General features: G+C 51.8%; 1 protein-coding gene across 1 annotated transcript in view; it reads left to right on the top strand.

Moving 5' to 3' along the window:
* Window positions 1-3,741: 3,741 nt before the first annotated feature.
* Trim63 (tripartite motif containing 63, E3 ubiquitin protein ligase) overlaps window positions 3,742-15,687 on the top strand; it is a 13,522-nt gene continuing 1,576 nt past the window's right edge. The window contains exons 1-8 of the mRNA XM_005394841.2: window positions 3,742-4,526; window positions 5,815-5,987; window positions 8,530-8,698; window positions 9,622-9,717; window positions 10,681-10,914; window positions 11,615-11,637; window positions 12,016-12,140; window positions 14,797-14,868. Coding sequence (XP_005394898.2) covers window positions 4,164-4,526; window positions 5,815-5,987; window positions 8,530-8,698; window positions 9,622-9,717; window positions 10,681-10,914; window positions 11,615-11,637; window positions 12,016-12,140; window positions 14,797-14,868 — 1,255 coding nt within the window. The 5' untranslated portion in view covers window positions 3,742-4,163. The remainder of the gene's footprint in view (window positions 4,527-5,814; window positions 5,988-8,529; window positions 8,699-9,621; window positions 9,718-10,680; window positions 10,915-11,614; window positions 11,638-12,015; window positions 12,141-14,796; window positions 14,869-15,687) is intronic.

Genomic DNA, 15,687 nt, shown 5'->3' with positions numbered 1-15,687 from the left:
AACTAAACTGACCTCAGCACCGCTGGACTTGGGCAGCCACCTTGCTCTCGGGATCTTGGGCAGGGGTTTATTGCATCTCACCATGCAGAGCACTCTGACTACTCTATATTAAGATCACCAGGACAGAGTCCCCTGCAGACCTTATGCTCCCATGTTCCCTGGGGCAGTGTCTTTCTCTGAGGGCCATGCCCTCCCTAGAGTTCTGGTAACCAACCCCAAGTGTTGTTCGGGCTGGGCCAGCAGGAGAGGCCTTGGGGCCCCGGTCCAGACTCCAGTGCTGAGGTCCGGAACACTCTGCTCCCTACTGTGGCACATGGGCCAGGTCCAGTAGCCTCTGCTCTGGCACCTGACTGCCCACTGAACCGTGCCCCAGACCCCACTGACCTGCCTCTGCCAACTGCTCCCGCATCAGCCAAGAGATCAAATGACCATTGGTTTGATCCTGTGATTCAGGACAGTTCTTCGAAGAGGACATCAAAGCACATGGCAGAGATCACAAAGCAGAAGGAAAACAGTCCCTGTGAGCTCCTCCCCACGAGGGTGCTGCAGGTACACAGAGGCTGGGGGGCCCAGAGCAGGGGCAGGCCAACCCCAGCCCCCCGGGAGAGGAGTGGGAGAGACACCCACAAGTAAGACCCGCCCTGTGATATACCAAGGAGGCATTTAAATAGGCCAGGACCACTGGGCATGAGGGGGAACCCAGCGCTGATTTTCTGTCCAGCATGACCATCCCGGGGCACCAAGAACCCAGGCGCTGGGAACATGGAAGGACCCCCGTGGATTGTCTCCATGGAGACACTAGGGGTGGGTGCTGTTTGCAAGCCTCCAGTGGAGATGGAGCCCAGAGGTCTCACCCTCCAGCCACGGTTCTGCCCCCTGAGCCAAGGCCTCAAAATCTCAGGTTTCTGAAAAGCCACCTTTCTAGTGAAAGTCGACTTGGGGGTCCAACGGACCATTTCTGTTTTGCCTACACTAGCTGTGGGATATGTGGCAACTCCATGCTTTGCCCTGTGCCTCTGTTTCTTCATCTCTAAAATGGGGATGATAAGCATGACCTGAACAACTGAAAATTGCTTGAGTAGATTTTAAGTGCTCTTGCCACAATCAGATGTGAGAAAATGCACAGTTGAGTAACTTGATTTAGCCACCCTCATTGGGTATGTATATCAACACATCATGTATGCCATGAATATACATAATTTTTACTTTTCAATTTAAAAATACTGTATTTTTAAGAGCACCCCCACAGGCGTGGTGGTGCACACCTGTAATCCCAGCACTTGGGAGGCTGAGGCAGGAGGATTGTTGCGAGTTTGAGACTAGCCTGGGCTACAAAAGTGAGCTCAAGGCCAGCCTGAACTGCATAACAAGACCCTGTCTCCATTAAAAAAGTCAATAGCACAAAAGAATGGGAGGAAAAACAATCAATTGCTATACATTAAAAGAGATTCACGAGATGATGACAGAAAATGCCACATGTAGGACTTTATTTGGATCTGACTTGGACAGAAAACTGTAAAAAGATATTTGAGACAAATAAGGACCTCTAAAAATGGTCTGGGAAGTAGATAATATCAAGGTATTATTACAGGCTTGGGATGTGGCTTGGTGCAAGAGTGCTTACTTAGCGTGAGAAAGGTTCTGGGTTCAATCCCTAGCACCATAAAAAAAAGAAAATTTTTGCCATTTTTGTTAGGTGTTTTAATGATGTGGTAATAACATGAAAAATTCTTCTCCACTGGAAGTGTATACTGAAGTATTTATGATGCCCAAGTTCATTTTAAAATATACTTTTTAAAAAAAGTATGTTGGGGTATAGATAAGATAGGATTGGGGAGATGCTGAAAGAGTTGAAGCTGAGTTTGACTGTATGAGTTCATTACCGTATTTTCTCTGTTTTAATATGTTTGAAATGTTCACTGATACACAGTACAAATAAGTAAAGGCAGCCGGGCATGGTGGCGGAGGCCTGTAATCCCAACACTGGGGAGGCTGAGGCAGGAGTATTGTTTCAAGTTCGAGACCAGCCTGGGCTACAAAGTGAGCTCAAGGCCAGCCTGAACTGCATAGCGAGACCCTGTCTCAAAAAAGACAAAAACAAAACAAAATAAAATAAAATAAAAAAAGGAAGGAAGTGACTGACAGAGAGGGAGCCAGTTGAATGTAGTGGTCAAGAGTTCTGGATCAGGACTGGGGATTTAGCTCAGTGGCACAGCGCCTGCCTGGCAAGTGCAAGGTCGTGAGTCTGATTCCCAGTACTGGGAAAAAAAAAAAAAAGAGTTCTAGACCAGATTTGCCAGTGATATTCCATAGCTTTATAGTATGCTCTAATAACTGCTCATGAGACTGGTTTATAACTTCCCACTTCTGATGCTGGCTATGTCCCTCACTGCTGGTGGACCTTCGCCAAGTGGCTTAACGTCTCTGAGCCTCTGCCACTGAGCTACCAGACAGGAGAAATCACGATCCCTGCCTCACTGAGTTTATTTGGAGAACTGAATGACAGGAGAAGAGAAGAACTTAGCACAATGCCCAGCACATAATAAGCACTCAATAAATGCTTCTGTGGAGGAGCAAAGGTTTGGGAATCAGGCTACCTTGGACATGAACCCTGGCTTGGCTCTGCCACTTGTGGCTGTGTGACTTTCAGCCAAGTCAATTAACTCTCTGAACCTCATTTCCTCCTGGGACAGAACTGAAGATCATTACACCTCCCCTACGGGGCTGTTGTGTGGATTAAGTGACGAGACATGTTTTGATGCCCAGCACAGCCCACATGGGAATTTCCCTTCCTCCCCCTTGACTCCGCCGGCCCTGCCAAGGCCGGGCTGGAGCCCATCCCACTGTCCCTGACCCTTTGTGCGGCTTCTGCACCTGGGCTCTGAGAGCGGCGGAGAAAGTCAACAGGCCCCTGTGAGTGGCTCCTCACCTATGCCAAGTTGGTGCTGGCAGCCCTCTGCTGGGCCCTGCTGCTCGGGCAGTCCCTCCTTCCGTCCAGGGCCTCCCTCCCTGTTCCACACCCCCCCACCCCGCACCCTCCCCGCTGCCGCAGCCCCGGAGGTTCAGCTCTCTCTCTCTTGAGTTCTCAAGACACAAGCACTTATTCCTCTCTTCCTCCTCTTCTCCTGGCCCCCCACCTCAGAAGCCGACCCCTCCCTCTTCCCAGGCCTTCAGCGTTTACTCCATCCTCGCCTCTGCTCTAGCGCCTTCTCTCCCCCGTTGCTGGCACCATTTAGGGAAAAAAAAAAAGCTCACTCAAATATCTTCATTTATTCCCCCCATCTGACTTCGACCCAGCTGCTCCCTAACTGAACGCACTCATCCATTCATCCGCTCGCTGAGGAACCATTTGAGCTGGGTGTGGTGGCACATGGCTGTAATCCTGGTACTGTGAGAGGCTGAGGCAGGAAGAAGATTACAAATGCGAGCCCAGCTTAGGCAGTTTAGCAATTTAGCAAGACCCTGTCTCAGAACAGGACGGGGACGCAGATCACTCATGTCTCTGTCACCGGGGCGCCTGACATAGAGTTAGCACACAGAAAAATGCCCGATGCATGAGTCAGTGGCTTTGCCACTTCCTTTTTAAATGACTTCTCACAAGATCTTTTCCTTCTCCTGATCCAGTTTCAAAATCTGCGAGGTGGGGCTGGGGATTTAGCTCAGCGGCAAAGCGCCTGCCTGGCAAGCGCAAGGTCGTGAGTTCGGTTCCTGGTACCGGAGAAAAACCAAAAAAAAAAACCAAAAAAACCAAAATCTGCGAGGTGAAGGACCTGGGTACTTCTCAAGGTTTGGAGAGATGGGCCGCCCGGCAGGGCCTCTTCAGGATCTCTGGTAAATGCTGTCCTCGGGTCTGAGGCAGCGGCGTGGGCTGGGAGGGGCTGCCGTGACTCATCGGAGGAGCTGTCTGATATTCCAGCAAGGGGCGCTGGCTATGAACCCCTGCAGCCCCAGGGGCCATCCCCTGCTCGCCAGCTGGCCAGGGGGACACCCATTTCTGCAGAAAACCCTGGGTACCAGCCCTCCTCTAAGGCCTCCGGACAGCCTGTTCTTGTTTACGACCCCCGTCCCGGGGGAACGGGATTGCACACCCTCGCATGTGACTGGAGAGGCTGGTCTCTGAGCGCTGGAGGAAACTCAAGCCCCGCCAGCCACTTGGCATCAGAATGCTCAGCTGGTCCCCTCTTCGGCGGGGCTCATGTGACCGAGGCTCAGCTATAAATATCAAGGGGGCCTCAGAGCAAGACAGAAATCGGACGCCAGGAAGAGACAGCGAAGAGGATCCGAGCTGGTGTTCTGTGGCCCGGGCAGGAGCCTCAGATCCGTGTAGAGAGAGGCAGGTAGAGGCGGCAGCTGCACCTCCGGACAGTATGGATTATAAGTCCAGCCTGATCCAGGATGGGAACCCCATGGAGAACCTGGAGAAGCAGCTGATCTGTCCCATCTGTCTGGAGATGTTTACCAAGCCCGTGGTCATCTTACCATGCCAGCACAACCTCTGCCGGAAGTGTGCCAACGACATCTTCCAGGTCAGGGGGGTCCGTGGCCGGCTCCTAGGGCCCCGGGAGCTTACCTGGCTTCCCTTCCCTCTCAGCCTGAGACCCCTGCACCAAGGGGTCTTTCCCTGCTGAGCGGACCCCACTAGACTGGGCTGGGGGTTGAGGAGGCAGCTCCGGCTGTCCCGGGCCTTCTCCATAACACATGGCCCCTCCCCACCCTCCCCACCCTGCCCATGCTGCCCGGAGCTGCTCGCTGTTGACTCCCCAGTGGAGAGTCAAATGCCTCAAGTGATAAGTGGGGGACGCAGGCGGAGAGGAGAGAGAAACCAGACTCCTGGGCCAGAGCCAGCTCCATGGTGGCAGGGGGCCCAGAGCTTCGGGAGGGGGTGACAGGCAGGCGACGGGGTGGGGGGTGGGCGGGTAGAGGTACCTTCCCTTTGAGGCTGTCTGCTCCAGTCTGGGGGCAAGAGGGCTCCACCTCCCTGAGAAAGGAGAGGGAGCAGACGTCCCAGCTGGGAGGCAGGATTAAAAGTCCCCAGGGGCAGGACACTGGATGTTCTTTCACTGGTTTGTTATTATGGTTTGAGTCTGGATGTCCCCCCAAAGCCTCCTGCAGTCATGGGGCAGGCTTCTAGAGTTAATGATTGATCCATGGTCCAGTGCTGGGATTGTGGGTGTGAGTGCTGCACCTGCCCTGGGGTGGGAAGCGTATATTGCTTATAGCGTATATTGCATACAATATAAGGGAGGGAAAGAGGCTTGCTCTCTGCTGCTCCTCCCTTTTTGCTCTTGCTGCTTTTGCTGTTTTCCACCACCGTGAACCGCTGCCCCTGTGCCATGTGCTACCCTGCCTTGAAGCCAGCCAAGTACGGACGGAAACCTCCACAAACTATGAGCTAGATAAACTTTTCCTTCCTTAATTGTGGGCATCAGGTATTTTGTCTCAGCAATGAGAGAAAAGTAACCGAGACGCTGCCCACCTCTGAAAGTGTAGCCCCAGCTCGTTCCGCTCCCTTATAAGGGCCAACTCAGGAGTAGGCAAACTGAGGCACAGAGAAAAGGTTGCTAGCTTACAGTCTCTCGTAGAATGAATGCGAGTTGAACTCAAGGTCTGCTGTCCCCCGAACTGGCCCACTGCTTGGCTCCTTCTCAGGTGCTCCATGTACAGGTGGCTTGGTTCCACATCAAGACGGGGAGCTCAGGGCCTTTTTGGTCTGACAGGCGTGGTTGGGGTAAGCAGGGCCAGGAGGATAGGACTAGGAAGGGAAGGGACCAAGGAGGGAGCGCAGGGGCCTCACTCTGCCCCGGCCACTTGCAGGCTGCAAATCCCTACTGGACCAACCGGGTCGGCTCGGTGTCCATGTCCGGGGGCCGCTTCCGCTGCCCCTCGTGCCGCCACGAGGTGATCATGGACCGTCACGGGGTATACGGGCTGCAGAGGAACCTGCTGGTGGAGAACATCATCGACATCTACAAGCAGGAGTGTTCCAGGTCAGTGCGCAGCTGTGGGAGCCCCCTCTCCTCCCCAGCCAGACGCCCAGGCCCCTTTGGGCCTCCCGTCCACCCCAGACCTGGTCCCTAGCTGGAGAGCCAGGCTGGCCAGCTCCAGAAACCACTGCCCTCCTCTCCAGGTGGGGCCAGTGACCTGGAACCCCCATCCCTGTTCTCAGCCTCCCTCAGGACTAGCAAAGGGACCCAGAGATCAGGTTGCCTTCTTGGGGGACACTGAGGGGAAAGTGGATTTAAAAGGGAGGGGGTTGGGCTGGGGATTTATCTCAGCGGCACAGCGCCTGCCTGGCAAGCACAAGGTCGTGAGTTTGATTCCCGGTACCGGAAAAAAAAAAAAAAACCAAAAAAAAAAAAAAGGTAGGGGGAGGGGGTCTGGGGCCAGCAAAGCAGTCCTGGTCAGCAGAGGCAGCGTCCAGTGAAAATGCAGCTGGGCTGTCTCCAAGGACAGCCAGAGTGGGCTGTGTGTATGCAGCACCATGAAGGAGATGGGGGTTGGGGGGTGCTTCCTTGTGGGGCCTCAGAGCAACCCCGCAGATGGGGCCAGACTTTTATTATCCCAGTTTGTGCAAGCAGAGGCTCTGGGAGTTGGTCAGGTCTATCTCGCTCTAAGTCTCCCTTTAATGAAAGAGCGGAATTCGTGATGGTGGCGATTGTGCTGTTTGAGGCCTCAAACTGGAGAGAAACAGGAAAAGATCTTTACAGAGAAGAATGTCCTGGTTGAGGACGCGGCTCAGTGGGAGAACATGTGCTTGGCAGGCAGGAGGCCAGAGGTTCTGTGCACGGCACCACAGAAACAAACACATGTAATTCCCAGCCTGCTAGATGTCAGATACACTGAGTGTGTGTTCCCCAAAGTCGAAGAATAAATTCTAAGGAACAACGGAGATTAAGAATGGGAAAATTGGGCCGGGGATACAGCTCAGTGGTATAAGCGCCTGCCTGGCAAGGGCAAGGTCCTGAGCTGGATTCCTGGTACCAAAAAAAAAAAAAAAAAAAAAAAGGAAAATTTATTGGGAAATAGGATTAGGGGTGCTGAGTGGGTTGCGAACCAGCCCACTTCTCTGAAGAGCAAAGTCATGAGGGGAGGGCAACCTGGGTCAAAACTATAATTAACCAAGAAGATTACAAGTACAGCCGCTTGGCTAATATTGACCCAATAATAGCAAGGGCATATGGATGACATCATTCACCTTGGTCAATGCTCTGTAGTTTTAGTCTTAGTCTTAGTAGTTTTAGCCTTAGTTTTAGTGGGTGGGAGAGGATGGCTCACCCCTAATGAGATAATGGTTTATCTAAACAGGAAATCTCAAAAGGGGTAAAACCAATAATCTGAAGCTTCCATTTATCCCATAAAGAAGTATGTAAATAATGGCCTTTGTGATTTTAATCTTCAGGTGTGCCTTCAATCACAGTTTATTTTACTTTATTTATTATTATTATTATTATTATTATTATTATTATTATTATTAATCTTTTTTGTGACAGGGTCTCACTATGCAATTCAGGCTGGTCTTGAGCTCAATTTTGTAGCCTAGGCTGGTCTTGAACTCACAACGATCCTCCTGCCTCAGCCTCCTGAGTGCTAGGATTATTACTATTTTTTGAGAGAGAGGGTCTTGTTATGTGGTTCAGGCTGTCCTGGAACTCACATTGATCCTCCTGCCTCGGCCTCTCGAATGCTGGAATTACAGGCATGTGACACTACGCCTGGCTTCAGCCATAGTTTTGATGTGTTGTCATCTTCTACACTGATTTCCTCAAGGGCCCAGCCCTGCCTATACTATTTCTACCTAATTTAGCTGCCTATAGTAGTGGAGTTAAGGCTTGTCCTGGGCCACTGGACCACCCTGGGCTACCCACTTGTACTTGTGTTACTTGGAGCACACACACTACCTCCTCTGAGCCTCAGAGACACCCCAGGGCATGTTTAACTGATTTATTCTTCCTGCCTGTACTTAATTACCACCTCCTCCATGCAGGCACTGTACACTGTAGACTCAAGGGTGAAGAGAATAGGCAACTTTCCCTGCCTGGATGGAAGGGTACAGTCTAGTGGATTAAATATAGAATTCAGTGAGGCCATCAGTAGAAATTGCTTAGCTCAGAGCCCAGCCTGCACCAACTAAGCTACGAGAACTATAATTAGAGTGAAGGACCTCTAGCCTCCCCTGCCCTGGCTCGCTGTGTGACCTTGGGTGAGTCAGTTCACTTTCCGGAGGCCCCATTTCCTGTTCTCCAAAACATCTCCGAATCTGGAAGTCTGTGCCCTTTCCCAAGTCTTTTGTGCTGTCAGAGGCTCTGGCCAGCTCCAGCCCTGGGGTTTGAGTCCCGGGATGTAAGGACAGGTTTTGTGGGTGTCACTCGCTTCCGTGGTCCCAGGACCCCAGAAGATGAAAAGTTTGGGAGCAGCCAGTCACTGAGGGCTCTGGGAATGCACCTGGGGTAGCCTCCTGTGGTTGGAGCCAGGGATAGGAACTCAGGAGCCCGCACCCAATGTGTGACTGTCCTCTTCCCCCACCCCCAGTCGGCCCCTGCAGAAGGGCAGCCACCCGATGTGCAAGGAGCACGAAGACGAGAAGATCAACATCTACTGCCTCACGTGTGAGGTGCCCACGTGCTCCATGTGCAAGGTGTTTGGGGCTCACCAGGCCTGCGAGGTAGCTCCGCTCCAGAGCGTCTTCCAGGGACAGAAGGTACAGGCTCCAGCCCCTGTTTCCTCCAGTGATCCGCAGGAGTGGATTTGATCCCCTGCGATCTGCTGAGCCGGCCTTTCAGGAATAGTCCCTCTGGAGGGACTTCCCAGGCCAATAGACAGCAGCCTTTGCGTCCTTGGGGGGAGGTGTCTGAGCTCATGGGTTATACTTAGAGCCACTTGAGAGCACCTGGGAGTGGCCAAGGGGAGAGGTCCGACCCCGGAGCCAGGCCACCAGGCCCTCTCAGGCCACGGTCTCTCCATCCTGAGTATTTGGGCCCAGATACCTCTTGAGCCAGACTTCAAATTCCCCTGCAGTGGGAAGCAGCTGAGAGCCCTCTCCCTGGGCCACTGGCAGCCCCTCCGGCCTGTCCAGGCCAAAAGCACTGGCCCTTCTTTCTGTATCCTTTCTCTTAATGCCCCCCTGTCTCTTTCTTCTAGAACTCTCCAACTCTTTCTCTTTTCTCCAGAACTAGCCAGTCTTCTGTTAGTACCTTGCTGTGTATTTTGGGCAGTTTCCCCGTCGGGGCTTCATCTGTAAAATAAAGAATACAGAGCTGGGTGTGGTGGTGCACTCTATAAACCCAGCACTAAGGAGGCTGAGGCAGGAGGATCACCATGAGTTTGAGGCCAGCCTGGGCTACAAAGTGAGTTCAAGGCCAGCCTGAACTGCAGAACAAAACCTTGTCTCAAAAAGACAAAAAAAAAAAAAAAAGACTCTCAAAAAACCAAAATAGGTAAATAAAGGATACAGTATCATTCTGATATTCTCCGCTCTGGACCTGAGCTATACCCCAGAAAGACGGATCACACCCTACTTCCCAGCAGAGAGGACTCCTAGGCTGCCGTGTTTATGCCATGTCTGAGCAGCCTGGCCCTGATGCTATTTCTGTCTCTCCTCTTTTGCCTCCTCCCTTCATCTAGATGGAGCTGAGTAACTGTATCTCCATGCTGGTGGCGGGGAATGACCGCATGCAGACCATCATCACTCAGCTGGAGGACTCCAGTCGAGTGACCAAGGTGAGGGGACAGAATGGCACTGCTGGGGGTTTGAGGCCCCCTGGTGTGACTGGTCTCCTGGGAAGGCTCACCCATGGGTTGGATAAAGATTGGGCCAGGAGCCTGGGGTGGCCAACAGGGTGGCAAGGGAGGGACTAAATCCACCATCCTCTTGCTCAACAAGCGCTTCTTGCGCACAGCTGTGTCAGGCCCCGCTCACAGTGTTGGGGATGGGGCACGACAAAGACAGACCCGGCTGCTGACCTCAGGGAGTGTCTCATCCTGTCAGTCACTCCCAGGATTTATTCAGCACGAATGACTTTCAGAACACTACTCTCCAGGGGGCTGTAGGCCAGGGCTTCTCAAACTTCAAGGGCACACACGTCACCCTGGGTCTTGTGAAAACTCAGGTTCTGGCTCAGTAGTTTCGGAACGAAGCACGTGATTCTACATTTCGAGCATGCGCCCAGGGGTTATACTTGGGGTTGTATTTCTAGCACGCGCCCAGACTGTACCCGCAGTCGCAAGGCTGCAGAGGGCAGAAGGGTGCAGTGTCCAGGATCACCCCAGAGTGGCCCTGGTCTGCGAGGGACTACTGTCATACCCATTTGACAGACAAGGCAGTTAAGAGATATATCGGCGTTGGGGAGGAGGGGGCCTTGCTAGATGGGCTGCTGGGGCTGCTGTCTTCCCACCTCCCCTGGGACCAAGTGCCACCAACTTCCCTGAGTCCTGTCTCAGGGTTAGCATTGAGAGAAGCGTGTACCTGGGGTATTGCAAGGGGTCGCGCCATGCGACCTGAGAGTCTCCATCGCTCTCCAAGACACCAGCCAAGTGTCACAGAGCAGCTGTGAGACCTTGCGGGCGCTCTCCTCCCCATAGCTTGCTTGCCTTCTGCCTTCTGTCAGATGGGCTTCGGGTTGCTGGCTCCTGCGTAGGGAGCAAGGACTCCCCAGGATGTGACTGTAGGGCTTCTCCCCTCAGGAGAACAGTCACCAGGTGAAGGAAGAGCTGAGCCAGAAGTTTGACACGCTGTACGCCATCCTGGACGAGAAGAAGAGCGAGCTGCTGCAGAGGGTCACACAGGAGCAGGAGGAGAAGCTCAGCTTCATCGAGGCCCTCATCCAGCAGTACCGGGCGCAGCTGGACAAGTCCACCAAGCTGGTGGAGACGGCCATCCAGTCCTTGGACGAGCCTGGCGGGGCCACCTTCCTCTTGGTGAGCAGGTCTTAGAGTCTGGGCAGGCTCCCGTTGTGCTCCCCTACTGACCACCCTTGGATAAGTCATTTAAATCTGTGAGCCTGTTTTCTCATCTGGAAAGTGGGCAGCAACAGTCCCTGCCTCCTCCTACTGATCTTGTGAGGTTCAAACAAGAGGGTGTTTGTGAAACTGTAGAAGCTGCAAAATGCAAAATGCAATGTCCAACCTGGAGACCATTAGTTGAGCACCTACTGTGGTCAGAACTAAGGGGGAGATGAACGAGACATAGCTGTGACCTAGAGGAGCTTATTGGGGATGACAGAAGAGGCTCAACTCTAAGACTTCAAGGTTCAGTTCATTAAAAAATTCCTCAGCTCCTCCCACGGGCTAGAATTTGGGCTGAACCTAGATCTGAAAAGGTGACTGAGTGATCATTCTCATCAGCATACTTCCATGCGTAGGCACGTTTAGGTGGATATGAGAATCTGGCTCCCTGCTAGGACAATTGGAGGGTCCTGGGTGCTGACCAAGACCTATACAGGCCATGGACAGAGGGGGGAAAGTCTAAGTTCTGTTCAGAGTGGGGCAGGGAGTGGGTCACAGCCAGGCTAGGAAATGACATCCAGTGGCCCTCTGGAATACTCAGTGGCTGGTTTTGCATGTTTCCTGGGGTCACCTCTTCTGCAGTCCTGACTCTCTACTCTCTCTCCTCCCACAGAGTGCCAAGCAACTCATCCAAAGGTCAGTGTCTTTCCTGGGACAGTTCTCTTTCTCTTCTTTTCTTTTTTTTTCTTTTTTCTTTCGGTACCAGGAATCGAACTCAAGACCTTGCTCTTGCCAGGCAGGCGCTTGTGCCCCTGAGCTATATCCCCGGCCTGTTCCCAGTTCTTGTAGGGCCTCTGGTGAATGTCCAGAGACACCCCATGCAACAGATCTGGGGGACTCCTATGGGTCATCCATTCTGCTTGAGACTGAACAGGAAACGCTTCACCCTGGGGTGGGGCTGTCACTGCAAGGCTGGGCATGAGCCCGGCATGGTGCTGGAGGGGCTGGACTAAGACACCTCTCCCTGCGCTGAGCTCCAGGATCTCACTGTGCCCCTCTCCCTCTCCCCTCCAGCATCGTGGAGGCGTCCAAGGGCTGCCAGCTGGGGAAGATAGAGCAAGGCTTTGAGAACATGGACTACTTCACTTTGGACTTAGAGCACATAGCAGACACCCTGCGGGCCATCGACTTTGGGATAGGTAAAGGGGGTGGTGCTACCACTTGTCTGCTTACCTGTTGACCGCTGAAAGCCAGCGCCCTCCCACTGAGCCCCGTGGGGAGGCAGATCCATTAACAAAGATTCCCAGCCGCCTGGCCAAATAGACACAGCCAACTTCTACATGAGCCCGGAGCCCAGCACAACGCCTCGTGGGGAACTGTCACACAGGAAGTTATGCATGGATCCAATGCTCATGGCATCTAGAATCAGACAGTCCTGAGCTCAAATTCTGATTCTGCCTTTGTGTGTTATCTGTGGGGCCTCTGACAAGCACCTCTCTGCCTCCTTGTGCTTAATTATCTAATATTTATTTTTATTTTAAAAAATTTATTATTATTATTTTTTGTCTTTTTGAGACGGGGTCTCACTATGCAGTTCAGGCTGGCCTTGAGCTCACTTTGTGGCCCAGGCTGGTCTCAAACTTGCTGGTCTCAAACTCACAATTGTCCTCCTGCCTCAGCCTCCCGAGCGCTGGGATTACAGGCGTCTGCTACCACACCTGACACTTTCAGGATCTTGTATTAGTTTATTTTCAGAGCCAGGTGTGGCAGTAGTTACCTGTAAGCCTGGCATTGTGGGAGGTTGGGGCAGGGGGATCACAAGTTTGAACTCAACCTGGGCAACTAAGTGAGACCCTGTCTCAAACTAAAATTTTAAAAGGCTGGGGATGTAGCTCAATGCAATGGTTCCGGGTTCAATTCCCAGTACATACGAACATATATACATGTGTACAAGTGTACATACATACATCCCCAGTGCAAAAAAAGAAATCTATTCTCAGAGACTCAGATTTAGCTCATTCATGAGTAAAGACAAAAATATGTCCCAAAGGTAAGACAACAAGGGACTTGGGCCTATCCCTGGCTGATGATTATCTGCTCCATGGCTACTGTCTTAGTTACTTTTCTGGTTGCTGAGACAAAACACCAAAGTTAAGGGAGGAAGAGTTTATTTGGCTCACAGTTTGTAGAAGTTTCGGTCCACAGTCAGCTGGCTCAAGGCAGGGCGGCATGGCGGTCAGGCATCAAAGAGGAGAAACAGTCCGTGGCAGGCAGAAGACAGCAAAGCAAGCAAGCAAACAGGACCAGCCTCTTTCTGACTCTTATATCTTATCCAGGCTGGGTAGCACTCACATCCTTAGTTCTAGCACCCTTAATCTTAGCACTGCACCACAAATCAACCCCAGCATCACATTAGATCCAGCCACCTCTGAAAAAGTCCCACCTATGACCACATGAGGCTTTGGGGGACATCTAGACACAAGCCTTAACAGCTGCCCTAACAGGCTAAGATATACAACAGCAGGCCTTACTGTGACTATCACAGTGAAGACCTGCACTGCCCTTCATTATCAGCCTGAGCTTCAGTTTCCTCAGAGGTAAAGTAGGGAGAGTAGCAACAGCAACCATTTATGGAGTCCATTTGTTGGCCTTTCCATGTCTTGGGCATAAACATAAATTCTATCATTTCATACAGCTTTGAGATAGGTTGTTATCATCCAAGTATGGTGGTGCACGCCTGTAATTCCAGCACTTGGGAGGCTGAGGCAGGAGGATCGCTGAGAGTTCGAGACCAGCCTGGGTTACACAGTGAGCTCAAGGCCAGCCTGAACTGCATAGTGAGACCCTGTCTCAAAAGATAAAAACAACAACAACAACAACAACAAAAACAGAGATAGGTTGTTATCTCTGTTTCAAAGTTGAGGAAACTAAATCTTAGAGGGGCTAAGTGACGGGTTCGAGGCCACATAGCTATTAAGCAGCCCACCTAGAGCTCACTGAGGGCCACCGCACTCCTGAGATTCCTGAGCTTATATGAGACCATATGTACATGGCACTCAGCACAACACCGACCACAGAAGTCCCCAGAGAAGGCTGTCATGAGTAGGAATTGTGACAATGATTAAACAACCACAACAAAGCTCCCTGGGTTATGTACGGATCCCAGGTACTTGGCTGGAATTCTGGCTGTCATCTCAGAGGCATTTGGGAGACACTCTTGACAAATTCTCTGTGTGATCCCGAGGGCCTCAGAGGATTAAGGAGGTGGTGTGCGAGAGGGTGCAGGGAGGGCGAGTTCCTTGTTAGGAAAGCTTGAAGGTGACATCCCAGAAGGAGAAAGCAAGGACACAGGTTGCAGCTCTGTCACTGTCCCTCTCATGCCCAGCTTCAGAGAGTTCCGGAGTAGAGATGGTCCCAAAATGCCCCCACACCCATTTCCTCCTGTCTGTGAAATGAGAAGGGGGCAGGTGCTGAGCATGCAGGTTCCCAAGGCTGAGCATCTCCCTCCAGGACAGGAACTCTGATCCCCGAGCAGTCTCTGTTCCGTTCTCCGCGGGCGATGCCCGTCTGTATGAGATATGCTGAGTGTTAAGCATGCTTCCTCCAGGCTCCCGGGCCACAGGCTGAGCCGTAATAAAAGCCACTGCTGTGTTGAAGCGAAGGATTCCTAGAGGGGAGAGGCAGGGGTGCCACAAGGGTCTCTGTGCAGCCTGGACCCTCTTGGGCGCCTGGCACCTCCTTTTGCTGTTGAGCCTGACTCTGCATGGGGACAAGCGCTGCCTGCAATGTGGGTCCTGTCCCAGTAGCTGCTCTGAGAAGCCAGCCCCATCCTAACACAACTGGTCTTTGTCACAGAGGAGGACGAGGAGGAGTTCACTGAAGAGGAAGAAGTCCAGGAAGAGATTTCCACAGAAGAGAAAGAAGAAGGTAAGAAATCCACCTATCTCCGTTCGTGTTTTTCCCTGCATCCCTTCCTTCTTCCTTCCTTCCCTTTTCTCTTCCTTCTTTCCTTTCTCCTATAACATGAAGCACTCACCGTGTGCAAAGTGCTGTGTGAGGCACTGGTGCTGACACCTGGTCCTATTCCCAGTGTGTCTTTTAAACCTGTTAAAGATAAAGTCCTGTTATCTTTACCCTTAAATAAAGTGACAACAAAAACACCAAACCATTCATGCTAAAAGCTCTCTTTTATATCTAAGGAGGCTCCTAAATGATAAATAATACAGCACAGAGAGGGAAAAGACACCAGGTTCAGGAGCCAGGCTGGGCCCACTGATCAATTGCTAACATTTTTTTTTTGTCTTTTTTGAGACAGGGTCTCGCTATGCAGTTCAGGCTGGCCTTGAGCTCACTTTGTAGCCCAGGCTGTTCTAGAACTTGCAATGATCCTCCTGCCTCAGCCTCCCGAGTGCTGGGATTACAGGTGTGTGCCACCATGCCCAGCTTCTACCATTTTAAAATTAGGAAATTATTTTTAAGGATTAGAAAAAAGGAGATTTTGGCTGGGGATCTGGCTTAGCAGTGCAAGCACCTGCCTGGCAAGCACAAGGTCCTGAATTCAATTCCCAGGACAAAAAAAAAAAAAAAAAAGATGATGTTTAAAATATAAAATACAAACACATTGTAGGACTCTCTTATGTGGATATTTTTACTAGTAATCTGCATTTCCACTTCTGGTGGAAACTTGGAAAAAGCAAACAATGCTGGGCTTTAACTTCCCCTCAGGCCCAGAGAGGCAGCTGTGGG

The sequence above is a fragment of the Chinchilla lanigera genome, unplaced genomic scaffold (assembly GCF_000276665.1).
Source record: "Chinchilla lanigera isolate Chin_1 unplaced genomic scaffold, ChiLan1.0 scaffold00051, whole genome shotgun sequence".
NCBI lineage: Eukaryota > Metazoa > Chordata > Mammalia > Rodentia > Chinchillidae > Chinchilla > Chinchilla lanigera.
This window is presented reverse-complemented; position numbering and strand designations above follow the sequence as displayed.